At 39.0% G+C, this 18,216-nt stretch overlaps 2 protein-coding genes and 1 pseudogene across 3 annotated transcripts in view; 2 read left to right on the top strand and 1 right to left on the bottom strand.

Annotated features, from left to right (window-relative positions):
• MARCHF7 (membrane associated ring-CH-type finger 7) overlaps window positions 1–2,540 on the top strand; it is a 44,731-nt gene extending 42,191 nt beyond the window's left edge. Inside the window, exon 10 of the mRNA XM_081095900.1 lies at window positions 1,568–2,540. Within this exon, the coding sequence (XP_080952026.1) occupies window positions 1,568–1,626 (59 nt within the window). The 3' untranslated portion in view covers window positions 1,627–2,540. The remainder of the gene's footprint in view (window positions 1–1,567) is intronic.
• Window positions 2,541–3,165: 625 nt separating this feature from the next.
• The window catches only part of CD302 (CD302 molecule), a 28,725-nt gene continuing 13,674 nt past the window's right edge, over window positions 3,166–18,216 (bottom strand). The window contains exons 3-6 of the mRNA XM_081095901.1: window positions 12,653–12,769; window positions 11,031–11,207; window positions 6,792–6,818; window positions 3,166–5,538 (exon numbers count right to left, since the gene is read on the bottom strand). Coding sequence (XP_080952027.1) covers window positions 5,336–5,538; window positions 6,792–6,818; window positions 11,031–11,207; window positions 12,653–12,769 — 524 coding nt within the window. The 3' untranslated portion in view covers window positions 3,166–5,335. The remainder of the gene's footprint in view (window positions 5,539–6,791; window positions 6,819–11,030; window positions 11,208–12,652; window positions 12,770–18,216) is intronic.
• Window positions 11,356–11,683, top strand: LOC308522502 (protein VCF1-like; annotated as a pseudogene). Its single transcript has one exon. The product of its transcript is annotated as a protein VCF1-like (transcript).

The following is an 18,216-nucleotide window of genomic DNA, read 5'->3' as shown; positions in this document are numbered from 1 at the left end:
TGCATAACATTTTCATCTTTAGCAAGTGTTCAGCATCTTTTGAAATAAGGTTTGAGGGGGATTTAGTTCTCATAAGAACTTTTTAATTCTTTGATTAAGATATGGATTTTTGTCATTCTGTGCTATTTTTAAGTTTTAAAAAGAGTAGAGGTACAACCAGATAATGCATTTTTAGAATTTAGTTAGTATGTGTAAAAATTGTATATAAAAGAGCCAAATGGTATATGAAATGGGATGTAAATCTTTTTTCCTTTATATCATCTTATCCCCTTTTTTGTAAATAATTTATACTTTATCAGCTATAATTTCAGTGAGTATTTTTCCCAGATTGTTTGTCTCTTTTTTTTTAAAATTCTCTTTTATAATTTAGCTCCCTAAACCTAAGTGTCAACTCCTAAACATGAGAGAGAGGAAAAAGATGGAGGTGAAATATACTCAAACTCAGCTGAGAATGAGAGATGTTGTGGGTGCTACAAGTTAACTACCAAATAAATACCAGCATATTAACATTCTGAGCATGGGTTCTGACCGAATTTTCACCTGTGGAGTAAATAAAATAGAAAACATAAGTTCTTTACAAAGCAATTTACTTTTAGTTTGCTACTGCTCCATGATACAGCATAAAACTTAACCCTTGTGTTTATGCATTCATGAGCTTTATGCTTGGTATCATTTAAGTTTTCTGCAAAATCAACGAATAGACTGAGAAACTGTACATGTAGCATAGTTTTCTGGTGGAAGTCATTTGCTGGGTACTCTTAAATCAACCAGTGTTAACACAAGAAGAGTAAATGCCCTTGATAATAGGGGAAATGCTAGTTTAATGTTTATTTTAGTGAACTTCCATTTTCCTCAACATGCAGAGCAGTGTACAGAATACTTATGTTCCTCCTAAAGACATTACAGGATGTTTCATATTAAATTGTTGAACCACTAATGACGTTAAAATAAGTTGAGGTCCAAAATATTGCAAAATGATAAGTTTCTGGCAATGTGGAGTTATAGGAGTAATTTCAACAAAAGGTTTTTACTGAATCCAATTATTTTAGTTTAGGCTGTGTCTATAGATAACTATTTTGAATAACGAAATAGAGCTTTTTCTTGGCATTGTATAGACACAGCTTTGATGTAATTTGCAAGAATACCCATAATCTATTCTGTGCACATTTTTTTCCATTCTCACCGGATGCATCAAAACATGTTGCAGTAATAAGCCAGACTCAGGTGTGTCAGAGCACTTGTTTTTAAGTTCACTTTTTCTCTATTGGAATTGGCTAATATGAGCACAAACATCTCACAAACTTTTTAGAAGATGTTCTTGAACCACATTTTAAAACATTTTTGTTTTTATAGAAACTATCATAAAAAGATTTAGGGATGGGGGTGTTTTGGAATGTCATTACCCACAGTCAAACTACCCTAACCCCTGTCATATCTTCATTTTGACCAAAGAGTTTACTACGTTGGGATTTTATTTTACAAGTCATTGCTCTTCTGGCTTCATATTTACACTTCCATTCTCATCCCCCTTAAAATCATTCTTGATCATCCTCTTTTCTTTCAACAGCTTCAGAGGATGATTCTGAAGAAGATGGAGAACATAACAGAACATTTGATATTGCCTAACTTCATATAAGACAAATGGATGATCTGTTAACAAGTGTTTATTAAAACTGGCAATTAAGTATGAGTTAATTTTGTGGGGGAATGCCTATTAAATACATTATATAAATAAAATGAATATATATATATACACACACACACACACACACGTATGTATGTGTGTATATATATATATATTCATTCTCAAGTGTTGCTGAATTAAAATTCTACTTGCTGGGCCTTTTAACATGGCCAGTCACTGATGTTAATAAACTGGTAATCAAAAGTATTTTTCTTTTAGGTGAGTGGGGAAGTGTTAAATTGTTTTAAATATCTAAGCAATGCCTACAACCCTTTTTTTGTTCTGATTATTGTAGTCATATTTATGAAAATGGTTCGTGTTTTAGCCCTTTGCTAGTGAAAAAAAATGAGACAAAACTGCTTTCAAAATAAAATGCCAAATGGCACCTAATTATTTTTCCTTTTAAAATGCCTTAAGTTGCGGTCTCATTTACATAATCATTTGCTTCCGGTGTTTAAAAAGAAAAAAGAATGAGTAGGGGGGAGTAAGTTATGAAGAGCATTATATTAGGTGTCCAAATTTACTTTAAATTCCAAATTTATTTAGCGGTAATACCTAATTTTTTAAAAAGTATATAAATTTAAAATGTATAAATGATGGATACATTTTTGTATTGATTTGAAAAATGCAGGTTATATTTGATAGGCCATAGTATGTAGATATTCCTTTAGGAATATTTCAGCTCTAAATTATACCAGAATTGCCAGTCAAATGCTATTTGGTAAAAAGAAAATTATTGCAATCTCAAGTTAATGGAATATTTTTAAATCCCACATTCAAAGTTTAAAACACTGGTTTTCAATATGTTTTTTAGTGTTGTCACTTCTTCGTAAATAAAAACCTGTTTGGATCCTGACCGTTTTTAACTGTTGTTAATCTGAGCATTTATTTAGTGGCTTACTATTTTTCACTACATTTGGAGAACAAAAGAACTTTACCTATTCACCATGAATAGATCTACACTGTGGTTATGCGTCGTGTATAATTCTAGAACAGTGTATTTTCTCTGTGAGCAACCTTAGGATTCACTCAAAAACACTTTCATTTGGTTTTAGGTTGAATAAAGTCATAGGCCATGGCAACAAACTTCTTTTTCCAAATCTAAATAGAAACCATGTAATTTCTCAAATCTGAATCAACATTTACTTTGTTGGTCTTCATGTAAAACCTTGGCTCAAAATAAAGTATACTGATTGATTTACTTTATAGCTTGAAATGTTTGCTTTTGGTGCTCAAAGTAGACTTCAAACCTTATAGCAAGAATTTTATTAAATTTTCAAATTCCATTTCATACAAAACTATAAATGTTTCTAAAACATTTGCTCAACTTGTTAGTTTTGCATTCATTACCTTATGTAAAGCAAAAATGCTAACTTAAGGATGCCAGTTTCAGTATCTATTCTGTGGGTCCTTAGGGCTGCTTTGAACTTGAAACATTTATACTTTTACTAGAATTCAGTATTAAAAAACTAAAGTGTCTTCTGCTTTAACCCACAATATTTTTTATTTGAAAAATTGAATGGTAAAAATTCCATTGGTGTACATATTATATTTGCTTCTAATATCCTGTAAATGGGAATTAGAGGGAATAAGAAAATATTTCCATTGGTTATCACAAACTCTGAACAAAAATAGGGCACCATACACTATTCACTACAAAGATTGCAAATTCCTAGGAAAATGTAACGTTATTCTTTCTAGATATCTGCCAAATTAACTAGACCATGGTCTTAAAGAAAGCAATTTAAACATTCTGAGTATAAATAAACATGCATATTATTTGTTAGTAAAAATACAGATTTGAATGTTCCAGTTAATCTGTTGACCTTTAAATAGAAATAAGGGCCTGTTTACAGATGTTCTGATACATAAAGAAAATTAAGATTTAACATTTCATTACCAGGGTCCTCTAATAACTTGTTTGAAAAATAAACACAGGGGTATCAGTTTAAAACAGCCATTTTGCAAGAGTTGCCTTTAAGTAGAAGTTATCAAAACAAACAGAAGAAATCAGTTGTACGTTGTATGAGAATTGAGTGGAAGGAGAGGGGAGATTCTAGAGCAGCACTTAACCAGTGAAAGTGGAAATATTTTAAATTGCATGTGAGTTGAGCACTTGAAATGTTGCTAGTATAATTGAGGAACTAAGTTATTTTTAATTTAAAAGCCACACATTTTGTGGGTGCTGCAAGTTAACTACCATATTGGCCACTGTAGAGATTTGTGACAATAGGAGAAAGTATTAAGGGATCGGGTCGTCCTTAGTTCTCAAACTCCTAGAATCTGAGTAGAAAAGCAAGAAGGAATTCCAGTCTAATGTTCACTATCTTTAGTACCACTTATTAGCTTATCAACAATAACCTTCTAAATCACCACATAAAATAAAATAAAAATTAAAGCTCTTACAGGGCATAATTGTATAATACAGCTTCTGTAACATTTTCTCTAATACCACATAGCTTTTATTGTTACTATCTCCTTAACAAAAGTGCCATTCATTGTGAGAAGGGAAACATGACACAAGCTGGGACTGTTGCCTTTGGTCAAACTTGATAGTGTGAACTGTGGGTTATTGAGAGAGGATTTAACTGAGCTTTGTGTTTCTAAATGGAGTAAATATAATTGTACATGAACTCTATATGTTCTTTATGTTTTCTAATAGTTTTTAAGCTATAAAGAAAACTAAAGAAAATAACTTTCAGCTTTTTTCCATTTTCATTTTTTACCCCCAAAATGATTATTTTTTACCCTTAAATTGTCCATGAAAGGGGCTGAAAACTTTTAAGCATCATCACTACCATATAGTACAGTGTTTTTCTGCATTTTTTGCTTATGTCATTGAAATATAAAGGTCAGTGCTGGAGGAGTATAAGATAACCTTATATGGGAGTACGTCTGGTGGTAGGGGAAAAGTAAAGGCATTATATTTCAAGTGTTATCCTTACTACCTGCCTCCCATCACCTTCCTGGTATGGCTATAGTTTTTTTGTTTCAAAAAATTTTATTAAAATTCTAACCATTTGTGATCAGTGCTAAATACTGTGTGTTGTGCAAAAAGTAATGAAATTGTAAAATTACACAACTTATATGAAATAAAAAGTTAACATCCTTAACATTTTCTACATCTAAATTCTACCTAATGGCAGCTCTTGCAAAATTCTACATCTTCAAAATCTAAATTTTGAAGATGAAAACAAATTATCTGCCATAGTAACCAGCATGTACTCATGTATATCAATATATATATAGTATAAAGTTAGGTTTATTCCCCGTGCATGTTTATTAATAAGAGCAAGATGTAGCAATTGCTAAAACTAGTGGTAGGTAGAATTTTTTTCCCAACTATAAGGTGGTTCAAGTAAATGGGAGGAGGGAGGGAAGATATAGCAGGTAATACAAATAGAGTGGGTTTGGGGTGTTTTTTGTTTTTTTCTGCTGTGCTTTAAGCTTTCCTGCAAGTAAAAAGTAACATTTGGGAGGTGGTTATAACCACTAACATATCTTAAGATCATTCCTTTTTCAAATGCGATGAGGGATGTTACTGAAATAAGGATATATACCATAAAAACTCATTGTGAAGTTTTATATAAAAGTCTTACACATGAATCACTGCCAGTGTGTTTGATGTCTTAATCCAAGATTTTCAAAGTTTCAGTCAAATTGAACAGCGTGTTCATTTTCTTCTGCAACTACCAAAACACAGTCATCGTTATAAGGTGATTGGGGTGCAACTGAAAAAACGGTGGTGAAACCAGAATGCAAATTTCTTTTGTACAGGAACCAAACGATTGCTCCCAAAACTGTCAAAATTACTGTGCTAGCAATCACCAAAGCTGATATTAAAATGTGGTTATCTGTAAAGGAAAAGACAAAATATGGGAAATCAGGTACATAAATTGCTAATGTATTTGGGGGGGGGGCACTAATAGTTTTATCATGTGAATACTTGCCTATTTTGGGAATTTCCCACACTGATGAGAAAAATTATACAATTACTATCAAGGTTTATATTTTTTTGCTTGAACACAACTGCCATATTTAGATTTTTCAGGTAAATTTTTTAATTCTCCAAGATTCAAAAATCCCTTTTTGTCTTTTGTCAAGAATACAAACTATTTTTGTATTCCTGAAGTAATTGTGTACAACCTTGCAGTTTTGGTTATCAAAACCTTGGAACCTTTCTGTAAGAATTTAGTTGAGTAACTCAAGCAAAATCACTCTGTTTAGGAGTCAGGATGAGGATAATACTTTGAGGAAGGTATTTGTATTTCATAGTTAAAGTAAATGAAGAGAAATCCCAGAATTGTTTTTTTCTTAAAAAATTGTATTTTTGCATTGAGATTACTAAAATATTCTCATAATGCTCTTTTCAGCTGGTGCTTGTTAAAGTGAGACTTGGAAATGTAAAGCTTAGCAAGAAAAATCCTGCCAGAAGTTATCTGTTAAGATGAGGAAAAGCCATTGATATTTCTAAAATATTGACAGGCTTCTTTAGAGATATTTAAGTAAAATAATGTTAAGCCAAGAAATCTGTAAACTTCAAATGGGATTCTTTCATAGATAATTGTTTTTATTAAACTTAACACAGCCCATTTGCGGTATAGCACTCTGACTTGACCAGTGTGAACATACTGCTCTTATTTCACTTTATTCTAGTATCTTAAGAACTGAATAGCATTCCGCATTGGTAGGGCATAGTATATATACTCCTTGTGTTTTTACATTTTGCAAGTGACCTGTGCTCAAGTTGCCTCCAGGGCCTTTGATTGGGTTTGCTTTTGAACCATGTAAATACATGTATTATCTTGCAGCTTTTAAAAAATGTGTTTAGAAAGCCCTCAAGACATGTAATTACAACTGAGGGGAAATTTTTTGAAGAAAAGATAGTCATTTCCCACACAAACATACTGGAGTTCAATGAAAAAATTTGGTGTTTTAAAAAACGTTCATTTCTTACATAACTTGCAGTTAATCATATTTAAAACGTCAGTCTTATTACAAAGCTGAGACCTTTCTACATTTGTATAAAAATTGTTCTACTTTATGTTAAATAATTTTTTAGAGAGGGTCATTAGTGAAAAAATTTTAAGAAAAGACCATTACATACCTGATAAATATTTCTTTTCATATGGAACTGAAATACAAAAGAAAATCGAAATTAAAAATTTTAATATTCTAAGATTGCCTTTAAATACTTTCAAAGCAGTTAAAAATGAACCTTTTAATAGCGTAATAGTATCCATTCCCATTTCTTGGTATTGCCTTTATCTGTTTTGAACTTAGTTTTTAATAAAAGATGTAGAGGTCTTACAAAATGCATTAGCTTGGTGATGGAAAAAGAATAAGGGGGCTCAAGAAAAAGATAATGAAGTGAGGTAAAGAGGATTTTGGTTGGGAGAATGTAGGAAAAAAGTATACAACTAATCTTTTACCTCATTATCATGGATTTATTCATGATGTTTCAAAGTTATAGTTGAATTAAAAGTTTGGTTTATATAATGGTTCCTTAAGGCACAGTAAATGAATCAAAAAAAAAAAAACACTGGAAGTTGAATGCTATCATAAAGCTATGACAAATTTTATGGAATTACTATAAAACACTGTAGTCAAGAACTCTGCTGAAGCAAGTAAAAAATACCTAGTTCAGATATCCTATCTAATAATAGAGAAACATGGTAGTTAACCGTAACTTCGCTACCCTCCCCATTGGCTAATCAGGGTGATATGCAAATTAACTGCCAACCAAGATGGCGGCCAGCAGCCAGGCAGCTGAAGCAAACAGGAGGCTTGCTTGCTCCAGTGATGGAGGAAGCCAAGGTTCCCCGACTGCTGCTGCTGGCCTCTGAGCTGCACTCTAAGAAACAATGTTGCAATTATAGAAGCTAAACCCCAGAAACCTGCTTTCAGCCAGCTGGGCCTCAGAGCTGGAGCCAAGCCTCAGAACTAAAGCTGGCTCTCAGTTCCAGTGACAGCCATAGAAGGTAAATAAGTCCCAGAATAAAAAAAAAAAGAAAGGAGAGGTTGGGAGCTTCAGTCACCCTCCAGCCTGAAAAGGGCCCTCAGCCCCTCGCCCAGACTGGCCAGGCCACCCCAGTGGGGACCCCCACCCTGAAGGGGGTGTGACCAGCTGCAAACAGCCATCATCCCCTCACCGAGGCTGGCCAGGCACCCCAGCGGATCCGGGACACCCTTCAGGGCAAACCAGCCGGCCCTCACCCGTGCACCAGGCCTCTCTCCTATATAGTAAAAGGGTAGTATGCAAACTGACCCTAACAGCAGAAAGATTGGGTGACTGGTCACTATGACACACACTGACCACCAGGGGGCAGATGCTCAATGCAGGAGCTGCCCCCTGGTGGTCAGTGTGCTCCCACAGGGGGAGCTCTGCTCAGCCACAAGCCAGGCTGATGGCTGCTAGTACAGCGGTGGTGGTGGGAGCCTCTCCTGCCTCCTCAGCAGCGCTAAGGATGTCTGACTGCAGTTTAGGCCTGCTCCCCTGAGGGCTGCCAGGCTGCCAGAGGGATGCCTGATTGCCATCTTAGGCCCAATCCCCTGGGAGCGGGCCTAAGCCAGCAGGTGGTCATCCCCTGAGGGGTCCCAGACTGCGAGAGGGCACAGGCTGGGCTGAGGGGCCCCCCGAGTGCACAAATTTTTGTGCACTGGGCCTCTACACTAATAAAAGACAAACATGCAAATTGATCATACCTTTGCTATGCCTTAAGCCATGCCCACCAGCCAATCGGAGCGACTATATGCAAATTAACCCAACAAAGATGGCGGCCGGCAGCCACGGAGCTGGAGCAAGCAGGAGGCTTGATTGCCCCGATGATGGAGGAAGCCAAGCTTCCCACTGGCTCTGAGCTCCACTCAAAGCAACAAAGTTTCAATTATAGAAGGTAAACCCCAGATACCTGCTTTCAGCCGGCCGTGGCCATGGAGCTGGAGCGAGCAGAAGGCTTCCCTCCCCCCTGCCCTGGCTGGCTCTGAGCTCCTCTCAAGGCTACAAAGTTTTAATTATAGAAGGTAAATAAATCCCAGAATAAAAAAAAAGAAAAAAAGGAGAGGAGAGCTTCCGTCGCGGGGGGGGGGGGGGGGGGGGGGAGGGGGGCTTGGCCAGCCTGACAATGGCCCTCAACCCCTCACCCAGACTGGCCAGGCACCCCAGTGGGGATCCCTGACCCTAAAGGGGGTGTGGCCAGCCTGAAAATAGCCATCAGCTCCTCACCCAGGCTAGCCAAATCTCCATGGGGTAAGGTTCCCCACTGGGGGTGGGGGGACTTGGCCAGCCTGCAAACAGCCATCAGCCCCTCACCCAGGCTGGCCAGGCACCCCAGCAGGACCCCCACCCTGATCCGGAACACCCTTCAGGGCAAACCAGTCGCCCCCCACCCATGCACCAGGCCTCTATCCTATATAATAAAAGGGTAATATGCAAACTGACCCTAACAGCAGAACGACTGGGAATGACTGGTCACTGTGACACACACTGACCACCAGGGGGCAGATGCTCAATGCAGAAGCTGCCCCCTGGTGGTCAGTGTGCTCCCACAGGGGGAGCTCTGCTCAGCCACAAGCCAGGCTGACAACTGCCAGTACAGCGGTGGTGGTGGGAGCCTCTCCCGCCTCCTCAGCAGCGCTAAGGATGTCTGACTACAGCTTAGGCCTGCTCCCCACTGGCAAGTGGACATCCCACGAGGGCTGCCAGAGGGATGCCTGACTCCCAGCTTGGGCCCGATCCCCCAGGGAGTGGGCCTAAGCCAGCAGGTGGACATCCTCCGAGGGGTCCCATACTGAAAGAGGGCATAGGCCAGGCTGAGGGACCCCCCCTCCTCCAGTGCACAAATTTTTGTGCACAGGGCCTCTAGTAAAGAAAGAATCAGAGGTAGGTGTATAGTTTTGGTTTACAGTTAAAGTAGAAGGAGGCATACTAAAGATGCAAAGTGGGAAAATGGCTGTCTTGTTTCACACCAAAATTTTGAAATTTTAAGTGTCTCTAATAAAAAAACAATTATTTCTAAAACTTAGAACAAAAAGCTAATATACAAATCGACTGAATGGCGGAATGACTGGTCACTATGATGCACACTGACCACCAGGGGGAGCGCCACTCAGCCAGAAGCCCTGAGCTGGGCTCATAGTTGGCGAGCACAGTGGTGGTGGTGGTGGAAGCCTCTCCCACCTCCGTGGCAGCACTAAGTATGTCCGACTGCCGACTTAGGCCCATTCCCCAGTCATAAGCCAGCAGTTGAACATCCCCCAAGGGCTCCTGGACTGTGAGAAGGCACAGGCCCGGATAGGGACCCCCACCCCCAGTGCATGAATTTCATGCACCAGGTCTCTAGTGTTTAATAATAACATCAAAATGTGGGTTAGGCCCTGGCTGGTGTGGCTCAGTTGGAGTGTTGTCCTGTGCACCAAAGGGTCAAGGGTTCAATACCAGGTCAGGACATACCCAGGTTTCAGGTTCCATCCCTAGTCGGGAGGCACCCATTGATGTTTCTCTCCCTCTCCCCTCTCCCGTCTCCCCTCTCCCCCTTTCACCCCCAGAGGATTTTTTTTTAATGTTTTGTGTCAGAATAATTTTGTTCACTAGAAAGTATTCTGATGGATCAGAAGAAAGCTTACATTTTAATCCAGAATCAATTATAAACTACAACAAAAATTTTCTTTGCCCAAAGAAAAGATATTCATTTTTGTACAGAATCAAATTCTTTTTAAACATTCGAATCCTGGAATCTTCATTCACCACTTCCACTGTTCAGTCAAATCACATGCAAAGGGGCTATGATAATTCCTCTGAACAACAGAAGGAATTTTGACCTCTTACAAACTCTTAAGAATAAGCAGACAGAATAAAAGTATGTGTGGTTCAAAACAAGCCAGTCAGAGAAAGATAAGTATTACATGATCTCACTTACACATGGACTCTAATGAACAAAATAAACTGACCAGCAAAAAAGATACAGACATTGAAGCATGGAACAGACTGATATTTCAGAGGGATGGGGCAGAGATTAACCAAAGAATTTATATGCGTATATGCATAGCCCATGGACATACAATAGTTCGGAGAAGGCCAGGGGAGGGGGCAAGGGAGACATCTGTAATATTTTCAACAAAAAGATAATCTTTCTTTTAAGTATGTGGTTCACCTGATCTGGCCCACCTTTGAAATGTAAGAGAATTAATGCTTGACTTCCAAGAGATTTGAGAACAAACCACCCTAATGTATTCTGAAGTCTTATTCCCTCCCCTGAGGCATACTTATCTCAAATAAAATTATTTCAAAACCATCCCTACTTTCCCATGCCTCTTAGATTGGAAAAAGGCCTTCAGTTGTACTTACTAGCTGCTTTACAAAGGGCTCCTGGCACAGAAGAAACTTCACAATTTCCTTTTTTCCATTCTCCGGTCGTGGTGTGCAAAAAGGCACAGGTGTCAACCAGATCCTCCTCCTCCTCATCTTGGTCTGTCCACTTACGAAAAGTCATATTTGACTTATCAAACCACTTGAAACTCTGATCTGTCAGTTAAGAATATTTTCAACATTATCAGTATAAAACCCAAAGGGTCTAGGATTAAAGGTAGAAAGTTAGAAAGGTACGTCTAGTCTAAACATTTGGTTGTAGGATTTTAATTAGAAAAGGAACAGGAGCGAGCACCTCCGCCCCAGGAAAAGGAGAAGGAATGGCAATGAAGAGAACCACCACCTCCCCCCACAGACCAAAAGGAGTAGTAGAAACCCTGTCTTCCCTGATTCCTGGGACACAGTCTTCACACCGTGACAGTGGTGGAAGCAGCAGCAGCATCAACAGCCAAGACAGAGCCAGTGGGCTAGAAAGTAACTTGAACCACATGGTCACCGGGTCCAGCCCCAACACCCCTCAGCCCGCACCCGAGCAGTCTGCACTGTGCCAAGGTCTTTACTTCCACATCGACCAGACCCTGAAGGAAGCCCACTTCCATAGCCTACAGCACCGAGGCCAGCCTCCAACATGATGGGCTGGCGGTTTCTTACCTTCTGTGAAAGGACAGCACTGTGCAGGTTTGATATTTCATCTTACAATGTTTTAAAAAATTGCACAAAAAGTGCCTGTTGGCTTTTCAGGCTATATTTAAAATAACAGGTTAATAGGCAGTGGTTTACTTGTGGTTTTGCTGCACTATTGCAATTTTAAAGGGGCTATGAAGCAATTTTTTATAGGATTCTTTTGAGGGTGGGTATCAAATCCATGTCAAGGTAATGGTATGAGGAAATCTCATCTGTGTGTTGAGTCCATAGTTTGTCCAATTCAGATTGATTTCCAAATCTGTCAATTAGAAATTCTACTTTATGTAAAAAGACCTTTTAAAAATGCAGGATCTTCAATTTTTTAAATTCAATAAACTAGCAAAGAGTGTATATATATATATATATATATATATATATATATATATATATATAAAGAGAGAAGGAGCATGTCCTGTGTACAGGTCAATCAAAGGTATTGGTTCAAGAAGGTTCTGCAGATCTCATATTTGTACAGAAAAAATATATTAATGGGAAATAGCCAAGAAAATAAATTATTAATAGTAAACTTAGTAATTTCATTTAGAAAATAATTACGTATTTTCTACAGTGACAATAAATACATTTACATTATACAACCTTGATAGCTGTCCATCTGTATCATAATCATTGACATCGGTACTGATTTTTATAACCCTACCATCTTACAAAATTACTGAACCTAGAACCACATTCTAATCCAGACAAAAGAATCAACTTTGATTCTCACATGTGGAACACATTGAGCTGCACAGGGAAAAGCTGTGGTACAGGCCATGGGTGACGCTGAAACTGCAGTACCTAGACACCAGAGGAAACACCACCTTGAACTAGGAAATTGAAGAATATAAAAGAAAGTGACCAGTTTTACTAATGTTAAGGGGGAAAAAAGGATATATCTCAAGATAAATAGCACTTACCATCAGTGTCAAAAAACATGCCTAGTAGGATATCATCCGGGCCTTTCCATTGCTTTTTCAAAGTATCCAGTATAAAAGCATTTTCTTCTTCATTGTGTATGCTTATCATGTCTGCTCCTGAAATCATTTTAGGTAGGAAAAAAGTCAACATCTTCCCAGAACCAATGAAAATCACATGAAGTATATAAAATTATATAGTATTGAAATACATAAATATACTTTAACATTTTTAATTTAGCTTTAAAATATGCACATCTAAAGAGCACATCATCACTCATGAGAAAAGTAAAATAATGTGATGTACATTGAGCAGAATCATTTTACTAGTATACGCTATTTCAGTGGTTCTCAACCTTCTGGCCCTTTAAATACAGTTCCTCATGTTGTGACCCAACCATAAAATTATTTTCGTTGCTACTTCATAACTGTAATGTTGCTACTGTTATGAATCATAATGTAAATATCTGATATGCAGGATGGTCTTAGGTGACCCCTGTGAAAGGGTCATTTGACCGCCAAAGGGGTCGCGACCCACAGGTTGAGAACCGCTGCTCTATTTCATTCACCTAGAGTTGGTAATCTCATTAACATGAAAACAAACATCATGAAGAGGCTTGAGCAGTAAAACACATTTTATGTATCTCAACTTTTCCCCACTATCCACTTTCTCTCATGATCGTGGGCCCTCCTGCCCTCATTTCACAAGTATAGAGGAGAGGAGCTCTGACCACACTCAGGATAGCTGCAAAGGAGGGCAACTTGCCTGAAGAGTCCCAAGACCTAGTCAAGTTCAAGTAACAAGCAGCGTCTCTGACCTACCTCACTTACCTGGCCTTCATGCTCCTGCTGCCCAAAGCCGTTTCCTTCCCATATTTTCCCTGGTCATCCTTAGAACTAAGTCCTGGTGAATGACAAAGGTGGTCCTTATTCTCCCTGGGTAGTTATTAATTGATTTTTCCTGTGACTTTCACCAGGTTCAAGAGAAAGGAGCAACAGCCACACATTTTTGTCTCACATACATTAACTTTTATATCCTTATAATCGATAAGCTACCTAGCACCCTATAGATATTAGCAGTATCTTCACTTTCCCAAGATATTTAACCTTGTTTCTTAACCCAAAGATACTCTTGCAAATTAAAAAATAATTCCACTGTCTTAATTGGCTAATACACATAAGAAAACAGTAGTGGAGTTAGTTTCTATTGTGACTGTGTATGATTTTGCAAGATAAAACAATGAATTATGACATCGAAACTTGTAGCATCCAGAAATCTGGTGGGGGGTGATACACCCCCTGGTAAAGACAGAAGTAACAAGGAACACCCTAACACCCTTTCAGCTGTACTCAGCTAAATGAAGAATATAACATGTTCCTAAGAAAAAAGTATTATGTTACTACTTTCACTTCTATTAAAAGAGACAACCAAGAAACTTAACTACAGAGGGAAAAGAAAACTATAGGGCCAAACATCTACCCCCAAAGTATACCTTATAGTTAAAGAAGAAACTCACAAACTGGGCAGATGAAAGCTCTATTAGGAATAAAAAATAAAAAGGCAAACATCTTAATAAAAGAAAAAATTGATCTCAAACTGAAAAAGGCAATTCACCCTCACAAAAAGAAATATAACAACTAATATGTGGAAAATGCAATCTTACTGGTAAAGAAATGAAAACTAAAATAAGGAGATTTTCAGATTAAACAATGTTGGCCATGGGTGTAAAAAAATAGGAATTCATAAGTGGTTAGTCGGAGTAAAAATCAGTACAATCTTTTTGGAGACAATCCGGCAAGCCCTTAAAAAAGTACATATTCTCTGACCTGGTGATCTTTAACAATAGTGCAAGTTAATATTAGCTCTGTGCTCAAATGAAAGAGGCACAATCACTAATGCTCCTCACTCATTGCTTATGTCGCTGAGAGACTCGAAAAATTAACCATTATTAGAGGGTTAAGTCAGCTATGGCATATCTAAACAGTGGGGAAATGTTCAGTTATTAGTAAATATACTAATACTTCAGTACTTCATTGACACTTCCAAAAATACTGAATATTGAAAACTTCCTAAGCAAATACTCTCAAGGTTTTATTATTATTATTTGCATAACTAATTCACTTCATTGTACTGATGGGGCGGTCATAATAATCTGGCCAGTCATAATAATCTGGCCACTCAGTGTATATTCTACTAGAGGCCCAGTGCACAAAATTCATGCACTCGGGGAGAGTGGGGGGTCCCTCAGCCCGGCCTGTGCCCTCTCAGAGCCCAGAAGCCCATGGGGAGCAGGCCTAAGCTGTCAGTTGGACATCCTTAGCACTGCTGTGGAGGTGGGAGAGGCTCCCACCACCCCTGCTGAGCTCACCAGCCATGAGCCTGGCTTCTGGCCCACTGACCACTAGGGGGCAGCTCCTGCGTTGAGCATCTGCCCCCTGGAGGTCAGTGTGCATCATAGTGACCAGTCATTCTGCCGTTCGATCGATTTACATATTAGCCTTTTATTATATAGGATTTTATTTTTTTTTATTTTTATTTTTTTAAATATATTTTATTGATTTTTTACAGAGAGGGAGAGAGATAGAGAGTTAGAAACATCGATGAGAGAGAAACATCGATCAGCTGCCTCCTGCACATCTCCCACTGGGGATGTGCCCGCAACCCAGGTACATGCCCTTGACCGGAATCGAACCTGGGACCCTTCAGTCCGCAAGCCGATGCTCTATCCACTGAGCCAAACCGGTTTCGGCTATTATATAGGATTTTAAAAAATATGTCGGGAAAATGTTTATCATTTGGACAAACTTTTTACCTTTGCTACATTGAGTAAATTTTCCATCAGATGGTTTTTCATCAGAGAAATTTAGTGATAAGCAAAATTAACATGTAACAGTTATTCCACCACAACTATGTTTGATAATTGCATCTTCATTTACTTCAATTTCACTGTGAAGGCAGTTCCTACCAGCATTGGTAGTCCATTGTCGATGGCTGTTCTTCAGACATATTCTGTCTACAACGCCAGCTTCTTTTGGCTTCAGAGCTATGTTGTACCAATAGCTGGTCTTCAGACCTTTCTGTTGATGACACCGCTTTCTTTTGGCTGCAGAGGCATGTTGTGCCAATAGTTGGTTTCAGACATATTCTGTCGCCGATGCCAGCCTAGAGGAATCGGCTCCCTTCTCCCTCCTGTCAGGGTCCCTGGCAGGGGCCAATTGGGGGCGGGGCTGGCTGGGGAGAGGGGCCACGGGAGGTTTGGGGAGCGGGGCGGATGGGGGCTCGGGAGGAGTCTCAGCTGAAGGCCTTGGGGGTGCACTTCCGGTCTTTGTGGCTCCCCGCTTGGGTTGGTGGCCCGCTGGCTGGCTGCTGCTGGCTTTGGGATGTAGGCCCGAGGTGGAAGGAGGCGGGGAGGGTGCGCGGCTCCAGCGGCGGCACAGGGCGGAAGAGCCCACGCCTTGGGCGGCCCATCCCCAGGTAACGGCCCCTGGTCGCGGTGGTGTCTGCTGGCGACCTGGGGACGCACATGAGGCCGGCACTCAAGTCGCTGTGTCCGGCGGGAAGGGCACTTGCTCCGCATCACCCCAATTTTACAAATGCTGTGCTTAAACCGAGTATAAAAGTAGAAAGGCCAGTGCGGCCAAGCTGAATAAACCTCTGGGGGAGGCGGCCAGTGGGGTCCTGCCCCCCCCATCTCCCTGCCACCAGTCACCACCGTCCCCCAATTGCCCCGCCGCCCCTGGTCCCCTCCCTCTGCCTGCTGGCACCCACCTTGGCTGGCCTGGCGCCGCCCACTCACTGGCCTCCCCCATCTTCCAACTGGTCAGTCGATTTGCATATTAAGCTTTTCCTATAGGCTATTTCCTGCCATGTAAAGACATTTTAAGAGAAAATGAGGATTACAGAACATTTTTGCCTAATATCCATTTATATATTTAAGCAAACATTTATTAAAATGTATTTGCTTAGCCCTAACCGGTTTAGCTCAGTGGATAGAGCTTTGGCCTGCGGACTCAAGGGTCCCAGGTTCGATTCCGGTCAAGGGCATGTACCTTGCTTGCAGGCACATCCCCCGTGGGGAATGTGCAGAAGGCAGCTGATCGATGTTTCTCTCTCATCGATGTTTCTAACTCTATCCCTCTCCCTTCCTCTCTGTAAAAAATCAATAAAATATATTTTTTAAAAAAAATGTATTTGCTTGGAGGTGGGGAGTCTAGAAGGAGACTTAACCAAAATGCTTTCAGTCATTACTTTTCCTTAGGGTAGTGCAATTTAGGATGATTTTGTTTCATTTTAAAAATATTTGCATATGTGTTTTTCTAAGTTTTCTACAGTGATCGTGCCTTAGTTGTGTAATTAAGAAAGAACTTTGAAGAAAAATAAGACTGACATTAAAATACTTAATAGTATTTTAATTAATCCCAAATCAAGATTCAGCAAGATTCTCTCAGTCATCTCCAGTTTTAAAAACTCCAGTTCTTATCAGTTCCACCTGCTGTCACCTCCCATCTATTGAATGTCATAGAGACTTTCAATCTGTTTTACCCTATTTACTTACTTATCATTTGAAATGTGACCAAAAATGGCACACTAGAAAACTCAAGGGAAATACTCTACCATGTTACACTTTAGGCATAAGTGCTGAGATTAGTTTTTCATCATTTTCTCTGACCTTGTAGCAGCCAGTGGAACTTTAATGATTTTTAACATTGTAATCTAATTAAGTACTGTATACACTTAAATTACTATGTCATTTTCTTTAACAAATGACAGCATAAGACCCTAAAGAATGCATGCACACAAGCAATTTTTTTTAACACGCATTATTAGTGACACTACCTGCTGAGATGTAATTTGGGTCTTTAATTCTTTTTATGGCTAGTGACATAGCTCATAGATCACAAAAAGGAAAGATTGAAAATACTCATTTTTTCTATTGTGATGATAATATATAAATTTAGGGTAAATGCTGCAAAATAAGAAAACTTTAGCCTCTCACAATTATTTTCCTAAAGGAATCATAGTATCAAGAATAACGGAGAGGTAACATCAAGTAAATTAGAACAAAGCACAGGGAATATTTCTAGATATAGCTCTCTGCAGCTCAAAAGGTAACAAGTCACTAACTGTGTATACTAGTACTAGTATATGCCCTTAATGATAGGTTTATGATATAATTTTGTGAGACTGTGAAGATTTAATAAATCCAAATGTAAATATTCTAGTAGTCCGCGTGCTTTTCTTCTGCCTACATAGCAAACACTGAATTGATGTCCACTACTGTTCTAAACCAAAACACGATCCTATCCAAAAATAAGTAACAGCATGATAAACACATTTTAGCTAATCTTCTGGCTCATCAATGAAATGGGTATTTCCATAGTGGAGGAAATAAAAAGGATTATCACATAAATGGTGAGAATTTTTAAAAAAATCAGTAAGACAAGCTGAATTTATACATTTTAACTGGGTGGGGAAATTATTTTTCTTTTGACACTAGACAAATTGTATAAGCAAATTTACATACAACAATTTAAAATTCCTAAATGGTTTCCCAGCTTGAACAAGT

The sequence above is a fragment of the Myotis nattereri genome, assembly GCF_964212035.1.
Source record: "Myotis nattereri genome assembly, chromosome: 7".
Lineage (NCBI taxonomy): Eukaryota > Metazoa > Chordata > Mammalia > Chiroptera > Vespertilionidae > Myotis > Myotis nattereri.
The sequence above is the reverse complement of the archived record's forward strand: the minus strand, read 5'-3'. Positions and strand labels throughout refer to the sequence as shown.